This window comes from Dermacentor albipictus, chromosome 2, assembly GCF_038994185.2.
Source record: "Dermacentor albipictus isolate Rhodes 1998 colony chromosome 2, USDA_Dalb.pri_finalv2, whole genome shotgun sequence".
In the NCBI taxonomy this organism is placed as follows: Eukaryota; Metazoa; Arthropoda; class Arachnida; order Ixodida; family Ixodidae; genus Dermacentor; species Dermacentor albipictus.
Genome location: NC_091822.1, coordinates 81,672,548 through 81,700,000, shown reverse-complemented (window position 1 = coordinate 81,700,000; position 27,453 = coordinate 81,672,548). Strand labels below are relative to the sequence as shown.

General features: G+C 45.8%; 3 protein-coding genes across 4 annotated transcripts in view; all 3 read right to left on the bottom strand.

Annotated features, from left to right (window-relative positions):
- Nucleotides 1-618, bottom strand: part of LOC139055976 (polycystin-1-like protein 2) — a 35,201-nt gene extending 34,583 nt beyond the window's left edge. The window contains exon 1 of the mRNA XM_070533694.1: nt 478-618. The gene's annotated coding sequence lies outside the window, so the exon portion shown is untranslated. The remainder of the gene's footprint in view (nt 1-477) is intronic.
- An 11,943-nt stretch (nt 619-12,561) lies between these two features.
- Nucleotides 12,562-13,828, bottom strand: LOC139055458 (scoloptoxin SSD976-like). Its single transcript, XM_070532943.1, has one exon. It carries the CDS (start codon nt 13,678-13,680, stop codon nt 12,673-12,675), a length of 1,008 nt encoding a protein of 335 aa, XP_070389044.1. The 5' UTR covers nt 13,681-13,828; the 3' UTR covers nt 12,562-12,672.
- Nucleotides 13,829-16,479: 2,651 nt separating this feature from the next.
- LOC139055457 (uncharacterized) lies at nt 16,480-27,225 on the bottom strand. Of its 2 annotated transcripts, none has more exons than XM_070532941.1 (4): nt 27,030-27,208; nt 23,142-23,191; nt 22,938-23,030; nt 16,480-17,262 (listed from the first exon to the last, which is right to left on the bottom strand). In XM_070532941.1, exons 1-4 carry the CDS (start codon nt 27,094-27,096, stop codon nt 17,155-17,157), a joined length of 318 nt encoding a protein of 105 aa, XP_070389042.1. In that variant the 5' UTR covers nt 27,097-27,208; the 3' UTR covers nt 16,480-17,154. The 2 variants fall into 2 exon arrangements, with proteins under 2 accessions (XP_070389042.1, XP_070389043.1); XM_070532942.1 differs by lacking the exon at nt 16,480-17,262 and adding an exon at nt 22,601-22,724 and having other exon boundaries at nt 27,030-27,225.
- Between the last annotated feature and the right edge of the window lie 228 nt (nt 27,226-27,453).

Sequence of the window (27,453 nt, the reverse complement as noted above, 5' to 3'; positions counted from 1 at the left end):
CGGGTTATGGCTTCACTTTTGTCTACGCTAGTCATCATTACCTTCACACCAACAGGTCAGCGAGACGATGCCTAAGACTTCACGCGCATGTGTTCAGTCATTCTGCCTGGTCCTATTTACGCAAACGCCAGGCTGTCCTTCCGTGCCGAAGTATAAGCACACCTAACGGCCATTCTTGCACAACTTTCTTTACGTTTCGTCGATAAACGTGCTGTTCTGCCCGCTATTCGAACGCCTTGCCTCCACGACACCCGGCCCGGCACCGTGCTTTGTTGGCCGTTAGGCATCTGCACTCACTTCATCGGTGACACCGCAATACTCACAACCGTTTGGCGTACCCTGCATTTCAATTTCAGCCCAACTTTCCTATAGGCATCGTTACGTATGCATCATCGCATGAAGGATATACTGTATCGTGGTCGCCAGCCTATAGTCACACACACACAAAAAAAAACACAAAAAATGGCGCACACTCACCCTTGCACGTAACAGCTTTTGTGTTAGATGTGATCACGCAGCTTGTGAAGAAGACGGGACCAGTAGTACCCTGAAGGCGTGAATTCGTTCGGCTCCGGGTACAGCGTGCAAGCGCGTCCGTTCGCAGCCTTCGTTCTTCTTCCTCTTCCTTCTCTTTCCAGGTCAGAAGACCGCGTGCAAACGGCGCGCTCTCGCGTGTCGGCCGCATGGTACGTGCCCAGTGATGTCTCCGTGAAATAATAAACGAACCTTACGCTTTGATATAATATACAGGCGAAATACGGATAGGTAAATGAGACCATTTTTCTTCTGCGATACCTTTTTTCTTACATCATTTTAATGCGAGTGCATTATATGCCCATGAAGCGGAAAATCCGGAGGCGCAGCTGTTGTTGTTGTTGTTGTTGTTGTCCTTAGTGGCCGTGGCACATACCCACAGTGGGGGATTGGACAAGAATCGGGCGGTTTAATTAGGTGCCTAAAAATAATAATGATAACAAGGGAGTTAACAATTTGGGCGTGTGAGTTTAAAAGTAAACGCTTTGTGTTTGGAGAAAAAAGGAAATAATCAGATGAAAACGGTATAAGATAATAATAATAATAACAATAATTATTATTAAAAGATAAGAAATAAAAATTAAAAAGCTATGGTTGGGAGGGAGAACGATCAATCTAACATGGAAATCGATTGGTTTCAATGAGGTAATTTTGGATCACCAAGCAAACATTTCTGTTGCTGAACCCAACAATGGAGGCTCCAAAAGATAGGATCACAGGCACTGATAAAGTTGGACCAATATAGCGAAGCGGGATTTCAAGTAGTCGTTTTCTTATAATAGAAAAACGTCTGCAAGACAAGAAGAAATGGTCGATTGTCTCCGCTTCGCCACAGAATGAGCATAATGGTGAGGGGACCAGACCAGACCTGTGGAGGTAGAAGTTCAACGCAGGTATGGAAACGCTACAGAAAGTCACGTGATCAAAGAGACGCGCTCCTGCCACTCCTCGCGCCTTCGTTTTCGTCTTCTTCCACAGCTGGCACCGATGCCCCTGATCATACCAGCGTTCCCATACTGCCTGTCCCTCTGCGAAGGCGCCGACGGCACTAGCCCACTGCCAGTCAGTGCGGTGATTCCGGTGAGTTCTGACGTGCGCTCCGATGGACGAACCTTAGACTTCGACCTATCAGTCAGTAGCTGTGCCGGGCTCCTTTGAACGTCCACGCAAGTACGCGAACGAGGCACTTGATGCGAGAAATGATACAAGGCAACGTGAAAACAATGCCATTACGTTTCGTAAAATGAGTCGTCATAGCGAAAACGTTGCAATGCTTTCGCATTCACCCACGTAGGGATACCTAAGTGCCCTTGACTTTTTTATCTCTTGTGGTTCTTCCACCCCGCCCCACTCCATATTTTTTTTCGGAAGCTAACATTTTGTTTCGGTTCGTTGCAGCTTTTTCGTCCACAAAACCGCTTGCATTTGGCTTCAATTTCTCATTTGTGTGGCCAATCCCACTCGTGGGTGCGTACTATGTTGACGTGTAATCAACATCAACAACAATGTGTTGCAAATAGTGACATGGTGTGCTGCAGACGCGTGTAGTTATTGTTAACGTGTTAGGTCCTTTGCTAACACCGGGATATACAGAATACGCCTCCCTTCGTTCCGTTTTTTTATTACTTTGTTACCGGAAACGCTGCAACAGCCGACGGAGCTCAGAACTGCCTGATTATTAAAGGGACGCTAAAGCTAAAGAATAAGTCAGGTATGTTTTCATATTTGGGCCGTGTTGGCTCAATAAGGGTTCCCCAAGCTTGCCATGTTTAATATTTGGTTCCTTTAGAACACAACGCAGACGATCTGTACCGCTAAATAAGTAAGTAGGCCCTAGAAGACGCTATCAGAATCCATGACGTCGCAGCGGCCTGGTGCGGGGAACTTCAAGGAGGCTTCGCCACCTGTATTTCGCTTTTGCGCTTTTTCATTATTACGAAGCGTATTATCGTAGTAAGATAGGTGTTTTTTCGTGTTGTAGAATGGTAACTTAATGACGCAGAAGAAATCATTTTTCCCTTTAGTGTCCCTTTAAGCCTAAGGAAACGACTTTTGGGGGCCCAAGGTCTACACCGCCAGGCACCGGATCAATGACCTTCTGATCCAGAGACCGGATTTCCGCAGACCAGGGGCGCTATAACTTAAAGCTATTCCAAACTTTTCTATTCCAATTCTGCAATCAGCTCCTTGCGATCGGTCAAAAACTTTTTTGAGCCACCCCCACTTCGCCTGTCTACCACGCGACGTCACGAAAGGCGCGATAGCTCCCCATCTGATATAACGCGCACGCACTGATTATGCACCTCTGGACCAAACAAAAAAATTGTTATTTCTGATTCGACGCCTTTTAGCCCTTAACCCTCGTCTGCTGGTCAAACGTTTTCGGGCTGCACCCACTTCACCTGCCTGACACGCGACGTCACAAAGTGGCGTGTACGCGTTAAAGATGCATTAATATGCCGAGCAAAATTGAGCTTTTTTCTGAATAGCTGCAGGCTGCCCCGTTCCGAAAGGAATAAAATATACCTGCCACCGATCACTCAGGCACTGCCTACTCGCACCTACCATAGAGTATGGGTTTATTTGCATACAATAAACCTTTTTGCGCGGTCGTGTAATGTTTTCAAGCACTTTCGGCAAGTTTACGACCTCACTCGATCAGCCAACTCTGCTTTGCTGAGGATCCTTTTTAGCGGCATTCTTAACCTTCCGTTGCATGCCGCTGCGATTTTCGACCAGCCATCTGAAGCCTAGTAAGGGAGAGTGACCAATCGCAGTAGCCGGCACCACCCTCTTCATCCCATTATCGATTTCCAGTGCACTGGCTCGGCCTCATCGAATCCCTCTCCCCTTAAACGTGCTCGTCGCCTCTTGTCAGCCAATTAAATAAGACAAGCTGATCACTGTAGGCAATGTTATTCGTTCTTAAAGCAAACAAAAGTGATCTTCTATAAGCGAGGATAGCGTTTGATGGGTCTGTTCAGACAACCCTGCTGGTCACCGGCCGATGCTTGCGTCGGTGGTTGCACAAATTTGACGTCAGGAGATTGGAATAAAAACACATTGCAATAGTTTTACGTTGTAGGGCCCCAAGCTATCTACTTAGAAAGACTTAGTTATTATTTTTATTGTTGCTTTAAAATAACTGATAACTCTTCGCGACAAAAAACGTGCTTTGGCGCCTGTCTAATGGAAGGAGGAGGAGTGTTGCTTGCTGCAGGTGGACTTGCAAAAGTTATCAGCAATTGTTCCACTTGAACGCCTCCTACCAACCGCGATATGGTCTGAAACACTCCGCAGTGCAACTAAGAACACCAGGTTCCAAGAACGAGTTGACTCGGAGCCCAGTATAAGTTGCATGGTTTCAGAACCACGACGACCCATACGGCTCACCATTCACTTTCCAACCCTTTACCACGGAGGAGCTTTAGGAGGAGCCGAAGCACCTCCGGCCTAAACATCCAATGTCCTCGCGGTAACTAAGTGTCACTTGCATTTTAGTGGGGTGCCGTCTCGCGCTTCAGTCCATCTATTAATTTCTTATGTTCTGCTTCAAATTCACGACACTTTAGTATATAATGTTCAATGTCACCAACAGCTTGACTATGCACACACGACGATGATGGGTCAAGTCCTGTCTTGCACCGCCAAGCTGTAGTTGGCGCTGACTCTGTGCGGATGCGATATAGCAGAGCGACACGAGTTCTGTCTAACGGGCTCACGCAGCTCTCGGTATATAAGCGGCTTGCGATGCTACTCAGGCGATGATGAAACTAACTGCATTATTTTAACAGCGTTTGCCACCCGTAACTTGAATTCATCCTTGTTTGGCATTCTTTCTGAACACTCGTATGCAAAGCGTGCCCAAGAAGTTCCGTGAGCAACTTCACCGCGTGCGATGTTTTGAAAAGATGTGAGCAGCTTCGTCGAACGAGTTGGGTGCGCGAGTGCCCAACTGCAGGCATAAATAAAGTTTCTCCAATCCAATCCAATGGCAATGAGGAAGAAAGCCATAGTTTGACTATGATGATGATGATGATGATGATGATGATGATGATAGTGGTGGTGGTAGTGTTTATCCAGGGAACCGTGGCACGCGCCCACTGTTGGGAGTCTGGGAGAATCGCGTTAATTGATAAAATGATGCAATTACAATAAAAGTAATCTTAAGCAAGGTATAATTTATCGATTACTGTAATAATTAAATTATTTTACTCGGAGAACGGTACGAATAAGCAGCTTGTTTGTAAAATCTGGAGCAGCAGTAAGTATATTAAGGTTTCGTATTCTTTTACCGCCAAAAGCAAGCTAACGTGACCGGACAATTGCGAAAAATTGCCCCTGCTCACAAACAAGCATTCGATCCTGCTAAACGCTGCTGGAAAATATAAAAAAGGAAGAAGAAGAAAAAGAACGGAAGGGAAAGAAAGAGAACCGGACATTTAAATCCAGTCGGAAACCGCTATACGTTGGCATCAGAGCTGCCTAAGTAACATCACAAGAGAACAACAGCCATGCTCCCATTTGAAGAGCCGCATTTGAGGCTAGCTAAGGAGAGAAAACTAAGGTACACGTTCTATGGTACCACAAGGACAGTATAACGAGTGGGGCCGGAAAAATATGAGCTAATATATCATTAAAATCAGCCAGCCCCAAGGGGTAGATGACAAGAATGGAATAAAATTGCATAAAACGTAGTGTTACACTACACTGACTTAGTCTTATCAGGCAAAAGTACAATAAAGACTGACGTATTTATTCATTAAAAGCAGCCCAAATTGATTGACAGTGCCAGGCGTTTCGCGGTGAACACCTGGAAATGATATGTGTTCTGGAAGAATTGCGTCACAGCCTGCGTCGATGTGCCGTGTTGCCACATTTCTTCTGTTAGCCGTATCACTCTTCATCACACGCACAGGCCATGTATGCATATCCCCGGCCGGACCAGCAACTGCGGAATAAGAAGAGGGAAAAAGCAAGATCGAAACGATTCTTTTACACGACCGATAAAATTCAGATTACCACAGCAACAACAACAACAAATCAATGCCGAATATTGAAGTGAACATAGTTTTGTTTGGCTATTTCGCTCGCTTTCGTGGCTGTCGGTGCTGGTCGGACTTTCACCGCTGGCACAAAGGCGCCGATGTAAAGGGCGCACGTGCTCTTGCCTGAGAGCTGTTCGGAGTCTGAAAGCGCTGTCGAGGACGGCAGTAGACTAGGTGTAGTGATGAAATTAAGAAATTCGCAGGCGCTAGGCTGGAATCGGTCGGCGCAGGACAGGGGTAATTGGAGATCGCAGGGAGAGGCCTTCGTCCTGTAGTTGACATAAAATAGGCCGACGATGATGATGATGATGATGATAATGGTGATGATGAAAGTTTACTTTCTCCGACGGAGCGCTCGGCCAGTACAGCCCTCGTCTCCTCCGGCGCCGCCCTCTCCCCTTGTGGCGGCTGCCAGAGAGGGCTCCGGCAACGGCAAAGGAGGACGGCAGGTCGCCTTCCACGCCGGCGATCAAGAGGACACGCGCGCGACGAATATGGCTAATAAGTGCGGCCACCTCTACTACTGCTACAGATTTTCTGCCGAACAACTCTGTTCTCTGTGGATTTACGCAGTGTAAGTACATGTGTTGTACAATTATCCTCACTGCAACAAGCGCGGGCCATCGAGGGCATCATAAATTTACCAACGCGAATAGCTTTGTATAAGTCAGCTATTCGCTTACCTTGACAAGCCTGGTCCATAGCTTCTGCACAATATTTGCTTTTATCATTTAGTGTGGAGCTTTCCCTGCAACGCGAACAGGGGCACTGGCGGCCTCTGTGCGTGTGGGGTCACATTATGAAATAGCGTGTCGGTCGAAGAATGACGTTGTTCTCCCAGCAAACTCCTGTCTTTCTGCCACTTTCTTGAATGAAATTCAATCGATAACAGCGCATGAATGTTGTTCACGTCTAACAACAAAAAGAAAAAAAAAACAGAGAACGTAGTTGTGCGAGTACGCTTCACATACATTACGCGATTCTCTCAACGACGCACTATGCTTAACTTGCTTCTTCGGCATAATTTCCATTCTAATATTTTATTTGCAAAATAAGGCAAAAAGTTCCAGGGACAAATTGTTATTCGGCCAATACATGAAGAAGGCCGAGCACTGGAATTCGTTGCTTGGTATATTGTCCTTGTTCTATCGTCCGTTGTGATTTGACAATTGTACGACATGCTTTCGAGCTCTGCTGGGTTCACTTCTGCAGTTGCACCTTTGGTGCTCTAACATACCGAAATAAATATTTTGACAAAGCCACTAGAGGGCTATTGATACTTTCTTTTTAACAAACTTGCTTAAATTACGCCTGTCACAACGCAGGGAAAACACCGAGCGCACGTGCGATGCCATCTTGTTCTGCGTTCGACATTCCTCTACTTTTATATAATTTCCAACTTTGCCACAGCACTCATGCTTGTTAGTCGGCAAGGCTAACTCCCAGGTTTTACATCCCTGTCATCACGCACTAAACACGTGTGGTCGCTCGAGCGGGAAATCTTCACGTACAATGGCACCTGGCGGATTTCGTCAGAGCAGAGCTGTAGAGCGGCGTCAGCGATAGCCTGAACCACGGAGCATCTGAACTGAAGGCCTTGACTGTCTTACGTCGCTGAAGCAGTATTCAAGTGCGTTGCTGTTGTTGTTGTTGTCGTTGCTGCTGTTGTTGTTGTTGCTGTTGTTGTTGTTGTTGTTGTTGTTGTTGCTGTTGTTGTTGTTGTTGTTGTTGTTGTTGTTGTTTGCCCTTTGGCATCACTTTATAAGTTCATTCTGAAATCAAATGATCATTAGGCTTTCAAATACTATGCAAACAATTGCACAGTACGCAACTGTGGCCGGGATTTTAGGTAGGCAAAAACTCACACGCTCGTTTTACAGAACATTGCAGGAGAACAGCACCTCAAAGAATTCAAAAGCCACGTAAGCACATAGGCACACTTTCATGAAGGTGTGTGTCTGTGTGCACAAGGAGTTTACTCACCCAGCACGGAGTTCCGTCGACCTCTCTTTCCTGCTTCGGGAATATGCCCTTGCAGGTGTAGACGCATGCTAGCTCGCGACGTTTAATCCTGCTCTGCACATCGAGGCCCAGAAAAATATATTAATTACTCTTTCGCGCACAGAAGCTTGTTCATATATAAAATAAACGAATCACGCATTTCACTGAAAATGGTCAGTGACACAGAAATCGCTGCTGAACAACACTAATAAAAAAGTTTGATAAGAACCAAGAGTATGTGCGGTGGTCAATGCATGTAACCATTATTTGAAATCGTGTCATATCGTAAAATCCAGCTGAATAGTTATCATGCTTTTTTTTAAATAAATAGTGACACCGTGACTTGTTTGCTCGTAGTATTGCTTTCGTTCAACTTTTTCCATCATCTTTCACGCACTCTTGGAATTCAGGTAAACACGGGAGGCTCCACGGCTGCTGTCGAGATAGCGGAATTTGTTATCGCAGTCGTCATGCCAGGGCTACGTAGTTAGTGCACACTGAAGTCACGAATGATACTCTACACATGTAGCGCAGGATAGTGGAAAGGAAGGCTAGATTCCTCGTGGGGAAATCGCAAAAGACTTGAAATTTGTTCTACCAGCCACGCCCCAAAAAGATAAAAGTACTCGCATGCCTGATGAACATTGAACGATGCATTATGAAGACTCGTAGCTGGAACGAGGGCGTAGTCAGAATATTGACTCACCACTGATGAGGGTACCAGTCTCGGACACTTGTGGGTGGCCCCTGAAGCGTTAGAAGTTACAAACCGACCACGTGTGAAACACTTTATTGAAACCTTTTAACGGCAAAGCCCAAGGGTATGTTGAAGGATTAATATACAGAAGACTTCCGTAATATGAACAACAGTGACAAAATAACAGGACGATGTAGTCCGTGGTCATACTTTCAAAGGTGTGCAAGGGTAAATTTATTTCGCTCAAGTAGTCACAGGCCATCCGGATGAAATTGGCAAACGAATAACGGGACCCATTCATTCACACTATGACTGGGCGTAGCGTTCAGCAAAACCTACCATGCCTTCGGCATAAAAATGACCGCCAGCGCAGCCTGTGACCACTGTGTTGAAATGGAAACTATGAGTCATATTCTGTGCCAGTGCCTGCAGTATTGTGCACAGATACATTAACTCACCGTTGTGCACAACAAATTGGACGACTGGCCTCTGTCCAGATGAGTCGACCGCCCGGAGGTAGTGGTTCTGACTCTCGCTCGGAGAGTAACACATACACCGCGAAGCTTCTTTCACAAAAGAGCCGCAGTTCGACCTTGTGAGAACAGCCTCGTGGCCCTTAGGGAGCCATCATATGAGCGACACGCACATGCACTCCGAAGTGGGTTGTAAGAAAATCCCTTTCTTTAATAGTGGTAGGCATGATTCATCATCCCATCCGAAGACCTTCAGTGCATTATCATGTTTGTTTGCTGTTGTTGTTTCTTTTTTGCGAACCACCGGGCTCTTCGAACGCCTATAGCACTTCCTCGTTATTTTCTTCGTGTGTATGTGTCCTCCTCCATTCTTCCTAAACCCATCTTTTCTCTCCCACCTGCAAGGTAGCATGATGAAAACTTTCTCAGAATAGTAAGTCGCGAGGGTTTGTAGGTGAACATCGAACAGCTCCGCACCTGTACAAGTAAACAGCTACAAGCCGATGTTGGAAACCTGCTTCTGGTTAACCCTCCTCTGGTTCCTCTCTCTCTCTCTCTGCTTCTTGCAGATAAATAAGAATGGGTTGGGGCGCATATGGCGGACAAAGTCATAACCGACAGCTTACCGACATCCTTGAAAAGCAAACAATCTGTACATTCTGCCAACACTAGCCTATGGCTGTAGGACTTGAAATTTTGAGGTTTTACAAAGAAATCTTCGGACCAGCTAAGTTCTGTGCAGCGAGCATGCAATAAAAAAAAAAGATGGTAGTTAAGAAAAAAAAACACGGCGATGTGGATTAGAGAGCAAATGGGTGTAGCTGGTATCTTCGTTGACATTAAAAGAAAGCAATATAGCCGGTCTGGCCATGAAATGCATAAAGCAGATGACTGGTGCTCTATTAGAGTTCTAGGGTGGGTGCCAAGAGAAAGGAAGTGCAGTCGAAGTCGGCAGAAAATTAGGTGTTGTGAAGAAAATAGGAAATTTGAAGACCTCGAAGCGAGCCGATTGGCGCAAGAACAGTGTGTTGCAGATCGCCGGGGAGACATGCTCGTCCTGAAGCGTAAAAGTAATAAAAGTAATATTATTCAACGAATAATTTGCGATTCCGGCCAACCCTCTCATCTTCGTAACGTAATGCATTTTTCCGGAGTATTTACTGATCTTTAGGTCCACGAGCAAATTGTATTTCCATTGCAAAAAAAAAAACAGTGCCAGTCCAGATGACCGCGCATTATTATAGTTACTCACGCGAATATGGTGCAGTAAGCAGCACTGACACCGCCACAAGCGTCAGCATCCCAGCCTTATTCATGTTACCGCTGAGCGATGGTACTGCACGGTAGTCGACGGTTTCTTCAGCTACCTGCGCATTCCTTGTTGTGAGCGCCATCTAAGGAGCGCAGCGTGTTATTCTGGGTCACTGATGACACCTTCATACACGACCGTCCATACATCTTGCGGCGAGTTCGGCACCTGGCCGTTCGCATTCCCAAAGGTGATCCCTCCCTCACTCGCATCCTTGCGTCGTTGTCGAACTGCCTCGGGTTGAAAGCACCCATCTATGCACGTTCCGTGTCAGTGGTTGAGCGAAATGCGACGAAGTGAATGTCTTCGTCGTGTCCCCGTGGCCAAGCGTCTGTCGCAGGCCATGTTCGGGATACAAAGCCCTGTTCGCCGGCGTAGTCATGCGATAGCACTAACACCGCCGTCGAGAGCGTGAGCGCGCCATAAATTAGCGTAGAATCGAAGCCGAGAGCAAGAAAGTGTCAAGACGGAATGCCGTCCTATTCAGTACGCTCGACGAGGTGGCATTTTGCGACCACCACCCATCGAGGTTCAGTTCGCTTCCGCTGAAGCTAAAATAGCAATGAAAGAAATATTGCTGAATTCAAAGCCACGAAATTCTGGTTGTCATACCGGTTTTCAACTGCACGAGCGTAGAAGTTCGGCTGTGTGGATTTGTTCAAGAACATTCAAAGCATGGCCGAAGCGGGTAGACACACGCGAGCGCTTCTGTATGACCACTAGCTTCGCCGACGTCGTCTAATACACTTAAATTTCTCCTCGTACAGCCGCCGAAGCGCCATCTCTCACCATTATAAACCTGCTTCGAGAGTGTAGAGCGCGTAACGATGGAAGTCACTATACCAGCAATCACTATTACTCCTTTATTGCGTCAGCCGAATCCATCCAGTTGCTGCAAATTTTCTGCTCTCATCAGACTACCTAATGATCTGGATTCATTGACAGCATACCCTTTCCCTCCAGGGCTTCTCTCTCTTCAGTGGAGGGGGAGGTGGAGGATATATATATATACATATATCACAAGGTTCGGCAGTGAAATAGGTCAAATAATAGAAGCAAGTAAAAAAAAATACCAGGATTTTACTGACGTTTCATCAGGTATAGTCTCCACCCATAACGGTAAGCTGACGCTAATAATGGACAAGGACTGCCGCGTGCACTCCAACTCATTTGTATGAGTGTTTCCTTTCCATTATCTGTGCACAGTGCAAGCACGTAACGCAAATAAGTGTGCTTTTGCACAGTTCGATGAGGCTCATTAGTAATATACACTTAATCCCTTGGTAGACTGTAGAACAATTATTTAGTCGTCTGCGTGATAATCTACAAACCTACCTTTGGACTATGCTGGTTTCGGTCTTGAATCCTTCGTTGCATCCGTCGTGGTAGCTAAGTAGCTGTGGCTTTCCGCTGACGAGCCTCACGAGGTAACGGGTTCATTTCCCAGCACCAGTTGCCGCATCTCAATTATGAAGGGAATGCAATAACGCTCCTGTGCGTAAATTAAGTTGCCCATTAGAGAACTAGAAGTGATGGAAATTAAATCCTCAGATCCCCTCCACTAGTACAACACAGAATACTCCCGCATCGCGTTTTAGCTAGTTTGTTTCACAATCTGGGGCCGGATTCTCAAATATTTTCTTTCGCACGTGCACTTTGCCGCTGGTCAACCGGCTTCACTAATGACAGGTCCGGCATCAGGATAGGTTGAAACTTTTCTCTATGGACAATTCTAGCGTAAGACGTTTCTTACTTTTTTTTTCAATTCTTTTCTTTTATAAAGGCCCTACAAACACTGCTGTTTCGACTGGTGCTTCACAATATCCCGAAAACCTAGGCTTTTGTGGGTTTTGCCGACCCTTGACTGGACTTCTACCCTTCGGTTGCCGGCTTTTCTATTTATCATATGGCTGAGCTCAAGGCGGTGCTTATTGCCCTACAAAAATAATTCAGTTAATTAGTTCAGCTGTTATATAGTGGCTGGCTCCATCACCACCTCTGGTGACTCAAAATTCGAGGGCGCTTTACTACGTGACTTCCCTTACATACAAAGCACCCGTTCAGTTTGGGTATCTAGATATGAACTGTTATTTTTAACATTTACATTCTTTACAAGGTACCGCTGCAATTTTGATGTCCAGATATAAACCATTATTCTTGTATCAGATTTGCATTCTCTACAGCTGAGGCTATTGATGTAAGAGGTCTTGTTCTCCCTTTTTGTTGATAACCAAGGCTGTCCTTGGAGGTGCTGTTTTTTTTTCTATTTTGTAAACATATTACACTTGATATTTATGTTCGGCGATGCCTTCATTATAGGAAAATGTAAGAAATGTGTATTTCTTGAAGGTTTCTCAATTCGCGTCGTACTTACTAAGGGGATCATCCGGTGCACTCTGACGGCCCCGGTGTCGCTACTTGGCAATTTGTTCGCTTGTTATTGCGACTAGCCGCCGTATCAGTTGTGCACTATGGTGCAGTAGCAACCGTGCAACACGATAAAATCAACAAAAAGTAGCAAAACTCATATTATGACAATGCACGCTGAACCAAGTCATACATGTACGTGCCATGATGTGGCACCAGACAGCGTAACCCACTTACTCCCATCTATGTAAACGACGCCCGCTGTCTGTGCGACGTTCCGTAACATGCAGCAATCACATACGAAGCCAGACGCCATGACGGGCTAAGAATCGTAGGTCCGCCGTTTCTACGAATAAACGGGAAGCCTGCGTCGCTCAAGCTACGATGGCGTTTAGGCTTACCCGGGCGCTTTCCGGTGGCGCCTGGCACTGCGTGAGGCGTATGCGAACCCTTAAAAGACATCTCTCGTCCTTTGTCAGCTGCGCCACCAACCGTACTAAGTGTGCACAGCCCCGTATCCTGCGCGCACGCAGTATCGTTCGGGCAAGCGGAGCAGACTTCTCCGGCCTGGTACACGGGCAATGTCAGGACGTTGCCGGCGCCAGCGTAGTTGCAGACGTACAGCTGCATGTGCGGCATCACCGAGACGCCGGCGACGGCGTAGTCGACGTAGCCGCAGCCCACGTAGCGCGCTGTCGCCCACACAACTTGGGTAAAATGTCCCGCCGGGCTCTCCGAGGGAGACGAGAACCTGTTCACGTTGCTTGGCGAGTAGTGGCTATGCCCGTCAAACCAGGCCTTCACCTGAGCGGGCCAGTCCGTGCCGTTGAAAGCAATATTACTCCTCCGGAAAGCCAGGTTTTGTCCCGTCTTATTGAATTCAGTGATGAAACGCTCTTCGGGCGAGTCGTGTTTTAGGGTTCCCCGGCTGTCGGTGCACTGTTGGGCCTTGGCCTGTGCCACGGAGGCCAGCTCCTCGTTCCACTCGAGCTGCCGCATGTTTGCGGCTGGAGGGAAGCCCCTGAGCTTGCCGGTGGTCACCGTACTCCTGTAGTCGTTGTGGGTCTTCAGTATGAGCTGGCGCTCGGCCGCGCTGACGCCCTTCTTATTGATTGTGCACTCCTTGTTGGCCGGCTTACAGGCGGTGTGTGTAGGCCGCAACTTCTTGTACTCGTTCCTGCACTCCTGGGCGCTTCTTGCGACATTCGACGAAAGCCACAATGCTACGATGAGAAACCTTGGTGGCTGCATTTCACCTGCTTCTCCGTTTGACTCGGAGAAAGCCGTGGCAGTTATCGCCACAAGACGGGACGGAGCAAAAACCGCAAGGGATGATGAGTATGACGATGATGTGTCTAATGATGAGGATAATACTCGATTATGTTGCACGTAACCCGTTATGAGGCACGTAAGCCAATAAACGAGCGGCAGGATGGAACAAAAAACCAACGAGCATAGCAAGGAGGAAACCTACAAGCAAAAAGGTGCCAGTAGAGCGAGAGTACTGCGTAATTGAGAAGTCAAAATGTATCTGTAGTACCATGCCTTCCAAGACGGTCTACATAATGAGAGATAATGGACGACTGCGGTAAAAATGTTGTAAAATAAATGTTATAAAAAGTCATCAAAGAAGAAAAATTAAGACAGTAATTATATTAGTTCAGGCTTAGAGAGAGACAGCAGCGAGCACCAACTTCGTTTTCCTTTATAATGCTCGCGCGCTTCCACAAATACCTCGTATCATGTTACTATAATACATTAGTGCTTATGCGGCAGAGGGGCTTGGCCTTCCGGCGGCCCGCTTCGTGATGACTCACGGTCTGCCGGACCTCGATAAAGTTTTGCCATACCATAGCATACGTTAAGCCTACAGGTGTGCGTACAATGAGAAGGTAATTATGGTGCTCCTTTTGTCTCTCTCTACTCCTTTTTTTTTTACTTTTCACAAGCGGGCACAAAAGCAAACACAATGGGGAATGAGCTATAGCAAGAACTACTATAAAGTCTCGTTACGTTTTTGTAGTCGCTGCTGCAAACTTCACTGCTGTTCTTGTTCGTGATCAGCTTCAGATCCTTCAAACTTAATCACATTTTTTTTCTTGGAGAGTAAATTGTGCATTTGACGATTACGGCTGATAATTATCGATTGAGCCATTTTTGTCAGCCCAGATCACTAGCTCAGTTTTACGCCCCTAAGGCGTTTTGCAGCCTAGCACTAGGTCGCGGGTTCGATTACCAGCCGCGGCCACCACGTTCCGGTAGCGGCGGAATGCAAAACGCTCGTGTACCATGCTTTGGGTGCACGTTAAAGAACTGCAGCTCGTATAAAGTAATTAGAAGCTGTCCACAACGGCGTTCTGCATAACCTATCGTGGAGTTTCGGTACGTCAAACCACATAAATTAATGTTTTGCTGCCTCGGTCGAATACATCGCGGGTACTGTGCATGCTTTGCAAATAATTGCGGCGACCTAATAGGCACACCTATGTAAACCGTCATCGCTGACTTCACGGATTGGACATTGGTACGCTGCTCGAAGTGCTGCGAAGTGCTGCGATAAAGCGATGTCACTAAACGCTCACTTCCCTTGTTATGGCTGCTGCAGCATTTACGCACCGTTATGCGTACCTTGGCAGGTGTGGGGACACGTCTTAATGCGAGGAGGGCATTCTGCCAGACACCTTAGAGCACGTGCCTGGCGAGGTAAAAAAGGCGTCTTGTACGGCCTACTCTATTAAGTGCGTTTGAACAATCGACGATTATAGGAAATCGCTCTTCTCCAATAGAATCAATGCGGTCGCCAAGCGCTTACGGCTACCAACATGCTCTTAGGGCTACCGACAGAGCTACCGACGGGTTCTTTCCGCGTGTACATATTGCTAAACGCGTTCCGTAAGCACTGCGCGCAGTCTGAGGATAGGCGAATAGTCGGGTGGCATGGCGTTATTGCTGCGCGCTGCTATTGCCGTAACCATTTTTCTTTCCTTGTCATTATGTTCCTCGTTCTCCTCTGTTTAGCAGCTGCTAGAATGTTACGGTGCAGTAAGATCCTTGCCTTCTTTTTTTCATGAGAAATAATTCCCCCTACGTCCGTCTTTATTTGCCGTCGACATAGACACCAGCATTAACGCTTCTAACTGCCGCTAGGACATCGTCTTGCGAAATCGCTTCTGACGCGCAGCTACTCACTCGTCGTTGTTATTTTTGAGCGGGTTTATGTGACTGCAGAAGAAACGCTCAAGCTGCAATGAATTAGGAGGAAAAGCGTTACGGCAAACAATCTCTGTATAGGGTGTCCCAGCTAGCTTTAGCCAAGCTCTTCAGCGAAAAAAAAAGACTGAAGAAGCACGGTGTGAGGCCTGATTTTAATACCTATGACGTTCGGTCGTCAGTGGTCTGACGATCCAACATCCTAGGCCTTAAAACCGTATCTGGCACCATGTTCTTTTGTTCTTTTCTTTTTTTTCGTTGAACAGCTTGGCTAAAGTTATAGCTAGAACGCTTTGTATATACTCTGTTGGTCTTCGCCTTCTCCTTCTTTCTTTCAATGCCTCACTCCCTCTCCCTAGTGAAGGGTAGCAAATTGGACGTCAGCCTGGTTAACTTCCCTGCCTGTCCTTGTTTCTGCCTCTCCCACTTCTCTCAGTCACCACGAGTGGAATTACACTTACAGCGAAGTGCAGAATGCTTCACTTTGCCTCCTTTATAAAATGTCCAATAGCGTTGGGAATGTTTCTTTGGTGTCTAGATATACTTAACAATAGAACCAGGCGTATTTTTTATTCTTTGTAAAATGTAGCTGCTAATCCAGCTAGAACTCATTATTATATAATTTGATTGGGATATTTCTTTAACCCACGGTTGGGCAGCCTTTCTCCGGGTGTTGGTTAACCGCTAGTTTTCTTTGTTTATTTATTGCAAATTGTGACATATAACACTACTAAGCTTCGCCTGTTGTTCCTTCAGTTCTACTTACCTGGCTGACCCCAGACTCGTAGTTTTGACCCCACGCTTTCCAAGATTCACCGGGCAATTTTCGTGAAATACTCGTAAGTGTCAAACCTCACATTTATTTGCATTCAAGGAAGTGCACAACGTTACCATTTTGTTGAATCACCTCACATGGACTGTACACTGAGAGTGTTAAGCGTTGTAGCTCATTTTATAGACCAAATGATAGTGTCAAAAAGCTTGGATGAAATGTGATACCACTCATTTTGCAGCTCACGGCAATAAAAACGCATGTACTGTGCTGTTCGTAGTAGCGTCACGTTCCTGAAAAAGTAAAAAGAAAACGAAAATTCGAAGTAAAGTGTGTCATCGCGGCGTCACTAAACCTATTTAAACAAAAGGTGCCATTGTTAGGTGAACACTTGTAGTTGTAGCGCCACCTTTGGCGCATGACTGGTATATGACTGACGAATATGGCTGGTACTTCTAAAAAAAAGCATTCAGCTGGCAGTAATCACTTGCCCTGCTGCGTGTGTTTTCTGGCCCCGTCCCATCGTCCTGCTTCAAGATACCTTCTACAAGCTCCAAGCTGTAGTTGGGCTACAGTAAGCGGTTGTTCTTCTTTCCTTTTTTTAAAGAGGCATTACGGTGTCGAAGTAATGTATAATAGACTGGACAGTGCGCAGGCCTCAGTTTTCAACGACGTTGTTCGAATCGGGCACGAGGAGGTTGGCGCGCGCGCCGCCGCGCGGAGCCGTCGTCCAACGGGCGTCGCTAGGCAGAGGACTTCCGGCGTGGAGGCACCGGTCGAGCAGTGACGACACGTTTCCAGGCGCGGGTTGTGCATCGTCCTCCTTGGCAAGTGCCTTTGCCACGAAAGCTCTGAAAGAAGGTGAAGCAAAGGAACGCGTATGTAAGAGGAAGCTTTTATACCGCAGGAGCTCCTATCTAAATATGTGCGACCACAGTTTTGCTGGGTATCAACTACACCGCATTTGGTGAGGTTTCTTGCATTTCAATAAAAAAAAAGTGAGAATACCCTGACTTTATGAAGCAGATGTCTTACTTAGGCAAAGTTTTTTTTTTTACAAAAGTTGTTGAGGAATGCAAGAATATTACAATGCTGTAAGCAGCACCGTATTGAAACATCTGCAATTTCTACAAACATCAACATCTACAAACAGTGGCAATTTTGTTGTATTATGAACTGCTCTGAAATGCGCCAATAATTTGGGACTGGGACGTTTCCGGAGCCCTCGTAAGCATTGTGACAATTTCATGCAAGCTGTACACTCAGACACCTCATTTGTCCGCACAGGTGCCGTTCACAAAAGTCCCGTATCTGTTCTTCTAATTTGACAGCGAAGCTCTATATGCCTAGGTGAAACACTCGTGGTCCGACCACAGAAACCCTACTGCGGGGGTATGGGCCATTGTTTAGAGGGGTATGAGTCATTGCATTGGCCCTCGTGATGGACGGACAAATTTCTCGTTGGGTAGGCATAGAAATGCTTACGCATTCAGAACATATACAATTATCTACGTATTATTGCAGGGAAGGGACACAGAGGGGGACAGGGTTAATACATTTTCAGAATGACATAGTTATCTCGCAGCAAAACTGTGGCGCACCATTGGCTACGCCGATAGTGAAGTCGTTTCTCTTTCGCAGCAGAGCGCGCGCTCTTAGGGTTGGCGTCCGGCACCACGTGCAGAGAAGAATTTCAACCGACCATCTCACCCTGCCTCGTGGAAATGAAGCGTGACTTCCTAATTTGCCATGACCGTTTCGAGTGCCTGCCTGTCTGCCGGAAGCCCTGCAGCGTACAGGCCTCTTTTGTGTGTGTATGTGTGTGGGTGTGCGAGTTTAGAGAAGCCCTTTCCTCGAATTGGACCTAGAGGAAAGCTTCCACGAACCCGCAACGCGCACAAGAGACGGACAAGCGTCTACAATTCCAGGAGGCGTGACCACATCCTCTCTGCAGCAAGCTCGGTATAGCTCCTCTCTGCAGCAGCTCCACTCTGCAGCAAGCTCCTCTCTGCAGCAGCTCTTCCTGTGCCGGTCACATGACGTCGACGGAAGCAAGATCCCGCCCACGATTGTAAAGAGCCTATTTAAGGGGCTCCGAAATGTACTTTTACATCACTTCATGCTCTTCTCATTTTCTTTCATTTACCTTTAAATAAACCGTGCAAGTTCCGCACTACAAATCGTCTCGCCCTTGCTTGGTCGCCATGGTCTACCGGATGCCTGCAGCCCGCCGACAACGCCACGCTACCCAATAAGTAACGTCGGTGGAGCTTCGATAAGCAGGCGCCGCTACTACTCGGCAGCAGTACAATACGCTACCCTGGAGTACACAACAGCGCGCAGCAGCCTCTGTCGGACTTCGCAACAGGTCCCAAAATGTATCTGTCTTTAATTAAATGAAATATGCAGCCCCGGTGTATCCCTTGGTAACTACAGTGCATAACGGAGTCATAAACACTATGATTAACGCATTACGGAACACAAATGAGTTGCATAATTCAAACAGACTTTGATGAACTCACAGGATTAACACAATGAACCGCTCATTCCACCCCTCCATGATGGTGATTATGTGAAGCGCAATGTGTGGCATTTCAAATAAACAATGTGATAAATCCAAGCCAAACGTATCCGTAACCTCATTAGGAAACACAAAGGCGTAACCAATAATTGAGAAAGAATTTAATAAACCGTCCGAATTAACCCAGCGATAAACACCGGGGCCGCCCATTTCAGCTACGATGGTGTTATATCTGTACGGCTGCATGGGCGGCATTTTTTTTTTTTTGCAGGGTTACGAATTTTTAAACAATTTTTTTTTTCAAACATTACCGACTTATGGCAATATGAGTACAACACCTGATGTTTTAAGTCAGCATTTTGATTGCTGCACTTGCTAGAATTCAACTTTCCTTCTCAAATGCAACAATTTTCCCCTAAAAGAGTCTAGCGGTTCTCTCAGGGGAACACTTCTTCACCCTACATGTACTTGAATAGAGAAATTGGACTTGACCAGGAGCTCAAGCTTCCTCTTAAGATTGTAACGTCAACATTTGCGGGCTCACATTTCGCGCATGAAGCAAAAAATCAGAAAATGTTAAGCTGTCGGCTAAATCATTAGGCGACGCTTACAGAAAGGAAAACAGTAGGCTTTTACAGTAAGTAAAAGACTAACGTACGCGGTAAAAGCGGGAAATAGTGAACGATGGGTGGCGAATCTAATGTTGCCCACGTTTTCGCCAAGACATCACAAATCGGGGGAACGTAAGGTCGAGGCGGCATACTCTTTTTATCATTCGTAGGGATTAAACTGGCTTAAAAATGAGTGAATGCCCAGTCCGACGAAGTGGGACGACATTCTTGCCTAAAAGAACGAAACGAAAATAATAATGCCTGAGATTTCCGCCAAACATACAATCCCGTGTACAGGTTCACGGGCAGACCCACACATTCCCTAAGGCTAGGAAATCATCGTGGGTCGTTCCCGTCTTTAAGTGAGGGGTAAAAACTGCTGCGAGCAACTACAGGCCTATTTCATTCCTGTGCGCAGCATCTAAATTATTCGAGTAAACTATGCACCGAATAATTTCATCCTCTATAAAAAATATTATCACTCCTCAGCATCACGGTTTCATATCGGTACGCTCCACAACTACCAACCTCGTTAGCTTCATAGTGCATGCCTCTCAAGCAGTCTATAAGAAAGGACAGCTGGATGTCATTTAATTTGACTTCAGTAAGGCGTTTGATGTTGTATGCCACAAAATACTCCTCCAAAGTTGGCAAAACCTAATCTGCACCACTCTGTCACAGCGCTCATAAGCTACATACGCGACCGGTACTGCTACGTTAGCATTAATGGTCAGATGTCAGAACTTTATGCGGTTACAAGTGGAGTTCCTCGAGGGTCTGTCCTGGGCCATCTTCTTTTCTCGCTGTTTATTAACGACATTTCGGCAGTCATTCAAAACTTCAATTCTTTTTTTTTTACGCTGATGACGCGAAATTTTCAATGCGATAAAAACTGTTAATTATTGCCTCGCTCTTCAGAAGGACATTGCAAATTTTGCGTCAGGGTGCCCTGAAAAGAAGCTGGTCATAAATGCATCAAAAACGATAGTTGTAAGCCTCACGCGGGGGACTAACAGGACTTTATTTTCCTATAGCGTTAAAGACGCTCTCCTGCCAAGAGCTCAGGGAACGAACGACCTTGGAGTGTACTTCAACAGCTCTCCGAGCTTCTCACCCCACTCTCAACAGACGAGGCATAATGCACTTCGAACGCTGGGCACAGTATGTCGGGTGACGAGAGACTTCAAACAACCTGGGCCATTTGTAGCTTTATATAAGAGCGTATGCCTTCCAGTTCTTCAGTATGCCTCTGTGATTTGGTGCGACACTTGTAGGTCAAATTGTGAGCTTCTCTAAAATGTGCAAAAAAAAAGTTCATATCTGTATTTAAACATCGATTCTGCGAAAGGTCTTCCATCTCCATAGAGCTAACACAGACACTCGCGTTACCTACCTTCACCTGTAGACGCAACAAATCGGATGTTCGTTCTTTTTTTTAATAAAAATAATACATGGAATTATCTGCGGCTCGCACCTGCTTTCTAATGAGCGCTCCTACATTCCGCAGAAAGGCACAAGGAAACAGCGCGCCTTTCAGCCTTAAGATTTTTGTGACCTCTACACCTACAGTGCAGGCAACATATAATACCCATTCAAAGTGCCTGGATATCTTCATGCCTTATTTTAATATGTTCCTGCGTACAGTGTGCTGAGGTATGGTATAACGATATTCGCCTTTTGTGCAGAGCGCTGGAAAAATCGGGTTAATAAATTACTAAAAATACATTAAAAAATGTTCCTTATGGTACTACACTACATGACAATAATATTTTTTTAGGAATCAGGCTTTTGCACATTGGAGGATTTATTTACCAGAACTGTTATTATGCGGCATAATTGGAGCGATGAATTTAAAGAGGCATACTATGCACCTCGATTGTTAAGAAACAAAAAAACGTTTTAAGGTACCCTATTGCACTATTAAGTATGGAGAAGCGAGAATAAGTGCGTACATCGCAAAAATATTTAATGGTTTGGCAACTTCAAAAAATCAGTTGAAGAAATTATTGATGAAATTTTGAAATTTAGTTCTGCTTTTTTACTTAGGTTGCTTATGTGTTTATCTTTGTTTACTATGTCATTGTCTGTTAACGGGCAATACTACCAACCATTCTTCTGAAAGTTGGAAAAAAAGTTTGTTATTATGTAAATGTCTACCTTTGCACCTATTATGTAAATATGTAACCACATCGCGGTACCGACTCTGCCGGGCCTACTCGCACAAGTCCTCGTGGACTTAGACAGGCCCGTTTCTTTGTTTTGCTTTTGGATGTGTGTCAATAAATTATTATTATTATTATTATTATTATTATTATTATTATTATTATTATTATTATTATTATTATTATTATTATTATTATTATTATTATTATTATTATTATTATTATTATTACAACCACGGCGGCCACGCTGCGGGGGTCAGATCGGGGAATAAGAATCGCCTCCTTTGGGCAAGACACAGTTCTGCGAAGTCCGTCTCACCTCGGTGGGGGCGGTGAAACCAGTGCGTACGTGTGTGCGTGAGCCCTGCTCCTACAAAAAGGCGGGTCAACTACGATAACGTTGGACGCTACGAATTGGCGGTGAACTGCCGTTTTCTCACCTAGGAATCTAGGGAGTACGGAGTGTTTATAAGCAGCTGTTTATCGGCTGCTAGGGTGTGCTCGTCAGATGTGTGCTCGTGTGCTCGACAAGCAGTGTGCTCGGAGCTTCGTGCTCGTAAGCTGTATGCTGTATGCTTCGTCTTACGTGCTCCACTTGGTAGCCACGCTAGACTGTCGAATGTATCCCCTGTTTGAATGTAAATATCTGCAAATAAATCCTGCACGCCTAGTTCCTCCCTAGGACCTACAACTCTTACACCCCGTACCCGCCTCAGTCGCAGTCGCTGAAGTGCCCGAATCGTCTTTCATTATGCTATTTTTGAAGCCGCCGAGTTTCACTCGGGTCATATAGGGACACATCTGCTACGAGACATTTTCAAGGTGTTTATTGCATAATGGTCATAGCTCAAGATGTGGAGTATCATTTTTTCCCTCCTCCTCCTCCTCCCCCCCCCGCAAATGTAGACAAAAAAACTGCACAGAGAAATATTGGGCGTCATGGAGTCCGACGGCCAAATGTTTCCAGGACTTCACAAAGTGCGCTTTTCTTATGCTGCGTGCGACTGCTCCATTGTTGCCTGCACAGAAGGAGTAGGCGAATGGGGCAATAGAACTGCGGGCTGTAAACGAAATACCTATAGCTGCTTGAAAGTGCGAATCATCTCACACTTGTTTGTTGTGGAAGACATTTCAGCCCTGTTCACAACCAGGCCTCCTCTATTCGCGGTTCTCCATGTTACTACAGTGCTAAAACTTACTCTAACAAAAAGTTCGCAAGAAATAAACTTTACCCAGCAAGGTGTCCCGTCCGTCTCACTCTCGATCTTCGGGGGAAACGATCGGCACAAGTAAGAGCAGTACGGCGTGCGACCAAAAAAGTTCGTCTGAGAAGAAAAACGGGAGGGTGATATTAGAGGTGTACTTGTTACATTTCGTGCAATGCAACAAGCAGGAATCGCCTACCAAAAAGAAAAGTTGGCGTGTCGATTACTCACAAATTTGCTGGCTATGATCTTCCCGCACTTCTGCTTCTTAAAGAGACACTCTGAAAAGAAACCAGTTTTTCCGTTACTTAGAATAACGCCTACAGGCACAAAGCCAAATTATACCCTTGAAATATCAATTGATTTCTGTTACACAATGGTAATATCTTTTTGTCTACGCTCGAATCTCTTGCACCGACGCTAATTCTTATTTATTATTATCTGTCATGGTGACGATTAAAAAATAATACTGAACATAAGCCTCTGCACATTGTTCTTGAAATAAAGTGTAATGGTCAGCAACATAAAATATCAGGAGGGCATGTAGTGTGGCTACGACAAAGCTACGCAAGAAAGCAACGTATTCTGCTAATATTGGGGTCAAACAACGTCGCAGAAATTGGGCTAGTCTCACGATACATTACTACGAAATTGGACGCCCCTTGACCATTGACCTCTTTTTCAATCCAGCGATTTCAACGTGTGCTCTAAAATAATTTGTGAAATAGCTATTCACATCGTTGTAGCCCATTGCGGTCCGTCCACTTGAATATTGTGTTTCCGGAAAGAAAATGCCCAGTTACTGCTATTTCGTTATTCCAAAATATTACTTATAGTCTTCGTTGAAATACCAGAAGTACGTGTAACGCTGCGAGCTTTAGCCACATCAATTCATGCTACACATGTGAACAATTGGGACAAAACATCAATACTAACAATGTGGCGAATTTCGGGGGGTGAGTACAGGCAAAATTCTCAGTAGATTCTGCCTTCACCATTTGTGGGGAAGGAGCGGGGTGGGCTGCATACCTTTGACAAAGGCTGTACGCGCCAAAAAATTTTGAACGTGATGAACGTAGCAAATTGTGATTACAGGCAAGTGAGAGAAAATTACCTGACACCATCCTTGTTGCTAAATAATGAACATTTAACATCGTCATTGCTCTGCTGGAACATAAATACCGCAAATTGTAGATGTAAATGCTATCATAATACGTTGAACACGCCAACACTTCATTTCTAAGTCTGGAAAAAGTCTGCGTTACCGCAACACGATTGCACAATATACCTACAGACAGCTACAATGCGCGTGCGCGCGTCTAAACATTTAATACAGGAACTTTGAGGAGTGATTCATTCTGCCGACAAACGAACAACACACAAACGGCCGATTCTAAGCTTTACACAGTCCCTCCCTACCCAAATAATCCGCATGCAGCTTGTAAACCGTACTTTTCTAAAAACATTCATAATTATTTTGGGCAGTCCAGTATACGAGCGTCACTATAAGCGCTCTCAGGGTTAGCTGTTTGACTACAACACGGTATATATAAGTAATGTATAGCGAAGTTGAGCGGAACGGTATCCCAAAACAATACGTCATCTAAACGCGAATTATATGCTCAGCTTCCAACATTTCTTCCTACAGTTCCACTCCGATTTTCTCGCTTCCGCCTTCTGTACTATGTTGATATTTTGCCCTGTCCTACCCTTTCAATCGTTCGATTCTAAGCGGCAGCTCTGTCAAGGCTTATGTCATTGCGTAGAGACACTCGTTTCCTTAGGCCGCCCCGATTTTTATGACGTCTCATTGTTCATCGGTGATGAAATAACAAGTACAACACCCGCCGTGGTTGCTCAGTGGCTGTGGTGTTAGGCTGCTGAGCACAATGTCGCGGGATCGAATGCCGGCCACGGCGGCCGCATATCGATGGGGGCGAAATAAGAAAACACCCGTGTACTTAGATTTCATCATCATCAGCAGCAGCCTGGTTACGCCCACTGCAGGGCAAAGGCCTCTCCCATATTTCTCCAACCACCCCGGTCATGTACTAATTGTGGCCATGCCGTCCCTGCAAACTTCTTAATCTCATCCGCCCACCTAACTTTCTGCCGTCCCCTGCTACGCTTCCCTTCCCTTGGAATCCAGTCCGTAACCCTTAATGACCATCGGTTATCTTCCCTCCTCATTACATGTCCTGCCCATGCCCATTTCTTTTTCTTGATTTCAACTAAGATGTCATAAACTCGCGTTTGTTCCCTCACCCAATCTGCTCTTTTCTTATCCCTTAACGTTACACCTATCATTCTTCTTTCCATAGCTCGTTGCGTCGTCCTCAATTTGAATAGAACCCTTTTCGTAAGCCTCCAGGTTTCTGCCCCGAAGGTGAGTACTGGTAAGACACAGCTATTGAATACTTTTCTCTTGAGGGATAATGGCAACCTGCTGTTCATGATCTGAGAATGCCTGCCAAACGCACCCCAGCCCAAACCTATTCTTCTGATTATTTCTGTCTCATGATCCGGATCCGCAGTCACTACCTGCCCTAAGTAGATGTATTCCCTTACTACTTCCAGTGCCTCGCTGCCTATTGTAAACTGCTGTTCTCTTCCGAGACTGTTAAACATTACTTTAGTTTTCTGCAGATTAATTTTTAGACCCACTCTTCTGCTTTGCCTCTCCAGGTCAGTGAGCATGCATTGCAGTTGGTCCCCTGAGTTACTAAGCAAGGCAATATCATCAGCCAATCGCAAGTTACTAAGGTATTCTCCGTTAACTTTTATCCCCATTTCTTCCCAATCCAGGTCTCTGAATACCTCCTGTAAACACGCATTGGAGAGATCGTATCTCTGCCTGACGCCCTTCTTTATTGGGACATTGTTGCTTTCTTTATGGAGGACTATGGTGGCTGTGGAGCCGCTATAGATATTTTTCAGTATTTTTACATATGGCTCGTCTACACCCTGATTCCGTAATGCCTCCATGACTGCTGAGGTTTCGACAGAATCAAATGCTTTCTCGTAATCAATGAAAGCTATATATAAGGGTTGGTTATATTCCGCACATTTCTCTATCACCTGATTGATAGTGTGAATATGATCTATTGTTGAGTAGCCTTTACGGAATCCTGCCTGGTCCTTTGCTTGACAGAAGTCTAAGGTGTTCCTGATTCTATTTACGATTACCTTAGTAAATACTTTGTAGGCAACTGACAGTAAGCTGATCAGTCTATAATTTTTCAAGTCTTTGGCATCCTCTTTCTTATGGATTAAGATTATGTCGGCGTTTTTCCAAGATTCCGGTACGCTCGACGTTATGAGGCATTGCGTATACAGGGTGGCCAGTTTCTCTAGAACAATCTGCCCACCATCCTTCAACAAATCTGTTGTTACCTGATCCTCCCCAGCTGCCTTCCCCCTTTGCATATCTCCCAAGGCTTTCTTTACTTCTTCCGGCGTTACCTGTGGGATTTCGAATTCCTCTAGACTATTTTCTCTTCCATTATCGTCGTGGGTGGCACTGGTACTGTATAAATCTCTATAGAACTCCTCAGCCACTTGTACTATCTCATCCATATTAGTAATGATATTGCCGGCTTTGTCTCTTAACGCATACATCTGATTCTTGCCAATTCCTAGTTTCTTCACTGTTTTTAGGCTTCCTCCGTTCCTGAGAGCATGTTCAATTCTATCCATATTTACTTCCTTATGTCAGCTGTCTTACGCTTGTTGATTAACTTCGAAAGTTCTGTCAGTTCTATTCTAGGTGTAGGGTTAGAGGCTTTCATACATTGGCGTTTCTTGATCAGATCTTTCGTCTCCTGCGAGAGATTTAGGAGACTTAGATTACTACTTAGATTTAGGAGCACGTTAAAGAACCCCAAGTGGTCGAAATTTCCGGAGCCCTCCACTACGGCGTGCCTCATAATCAGAAAGTGGCTTTGGCACGTAAAACCCCATAATTTTGTTTAACAAGTACAACATACGAAACGTCAGAGGCGGCCACAGTGCATGCATGCTCAAAAAGCGTATGGAAACCTTTGAAACTATACTACTGCGTGGTTTCCAGCAATGGCAAACTAAGACCGCACAAGCACCGTCTCACGCCGCATGACTCACCCGATCCCTGCGGCAGTGCGGAGAAGAGGGCCGCGCAGAGCAGCAGCGCCACAACCAACCCCTTCATGTCGGCGTACTTGCGAAGTCCTCGCTGTCGCCCGCACTTCGGCAGTAGGTCTCGTGGAGTGCGAGGTATACGCGGAGCAGACGACGCAGCAGCATCGATAACGCTCGTCAAGCGCCCTCGCGGAAGTGACGTTCACTTGGACGCGTCAACAATTAGGAATAAACAGTGGAAAGGAAGATGCGGGCAGCTGTCCTGCTCCCCGCCGGTATACACGATCATACTACTCGAACAATCGGCGGACGATTATGTACGAATGCTTCGCGTGTTACGCGATGCGTGACGCTTGTGAGACGTCGCAATATCAATGCCCTATAGAGATGGCCGACGCCGGCGACGTTCGAAATGAGATGCCAGGGC

Coding starts and splice junctions, on each gene's coding strand:
- LOC139055458 (XM_070532943.1), bottom strand. CDS start 13,680: ATGCAGCCACCAAGGTTTCTCATCGTAGCATTGTGGCTTTCGTCGAAT.
- LOC139055457 (XM_070532941.1), bottom strand. CDS start 27,096: ATGAAGGGGTTGGTTGTGGCGCTGCTGCTCTGCGCGGCCCTCTTCTCC. Junction 23,192..27,029: donor CGCACTGCCGCAGGGATCGG/GTGAGTCATGCG, acceptor GTTTCTTTTCAG/AGTGTCTCTTTAAGAAGCAG. Junction 23,031..23,141: donor AGATCATAGCCAGCAAATTT/GTGAGTAATCGA, acceptor TTTTCTTCTCAG/ACGAACTTTTTTGGTCGCAC.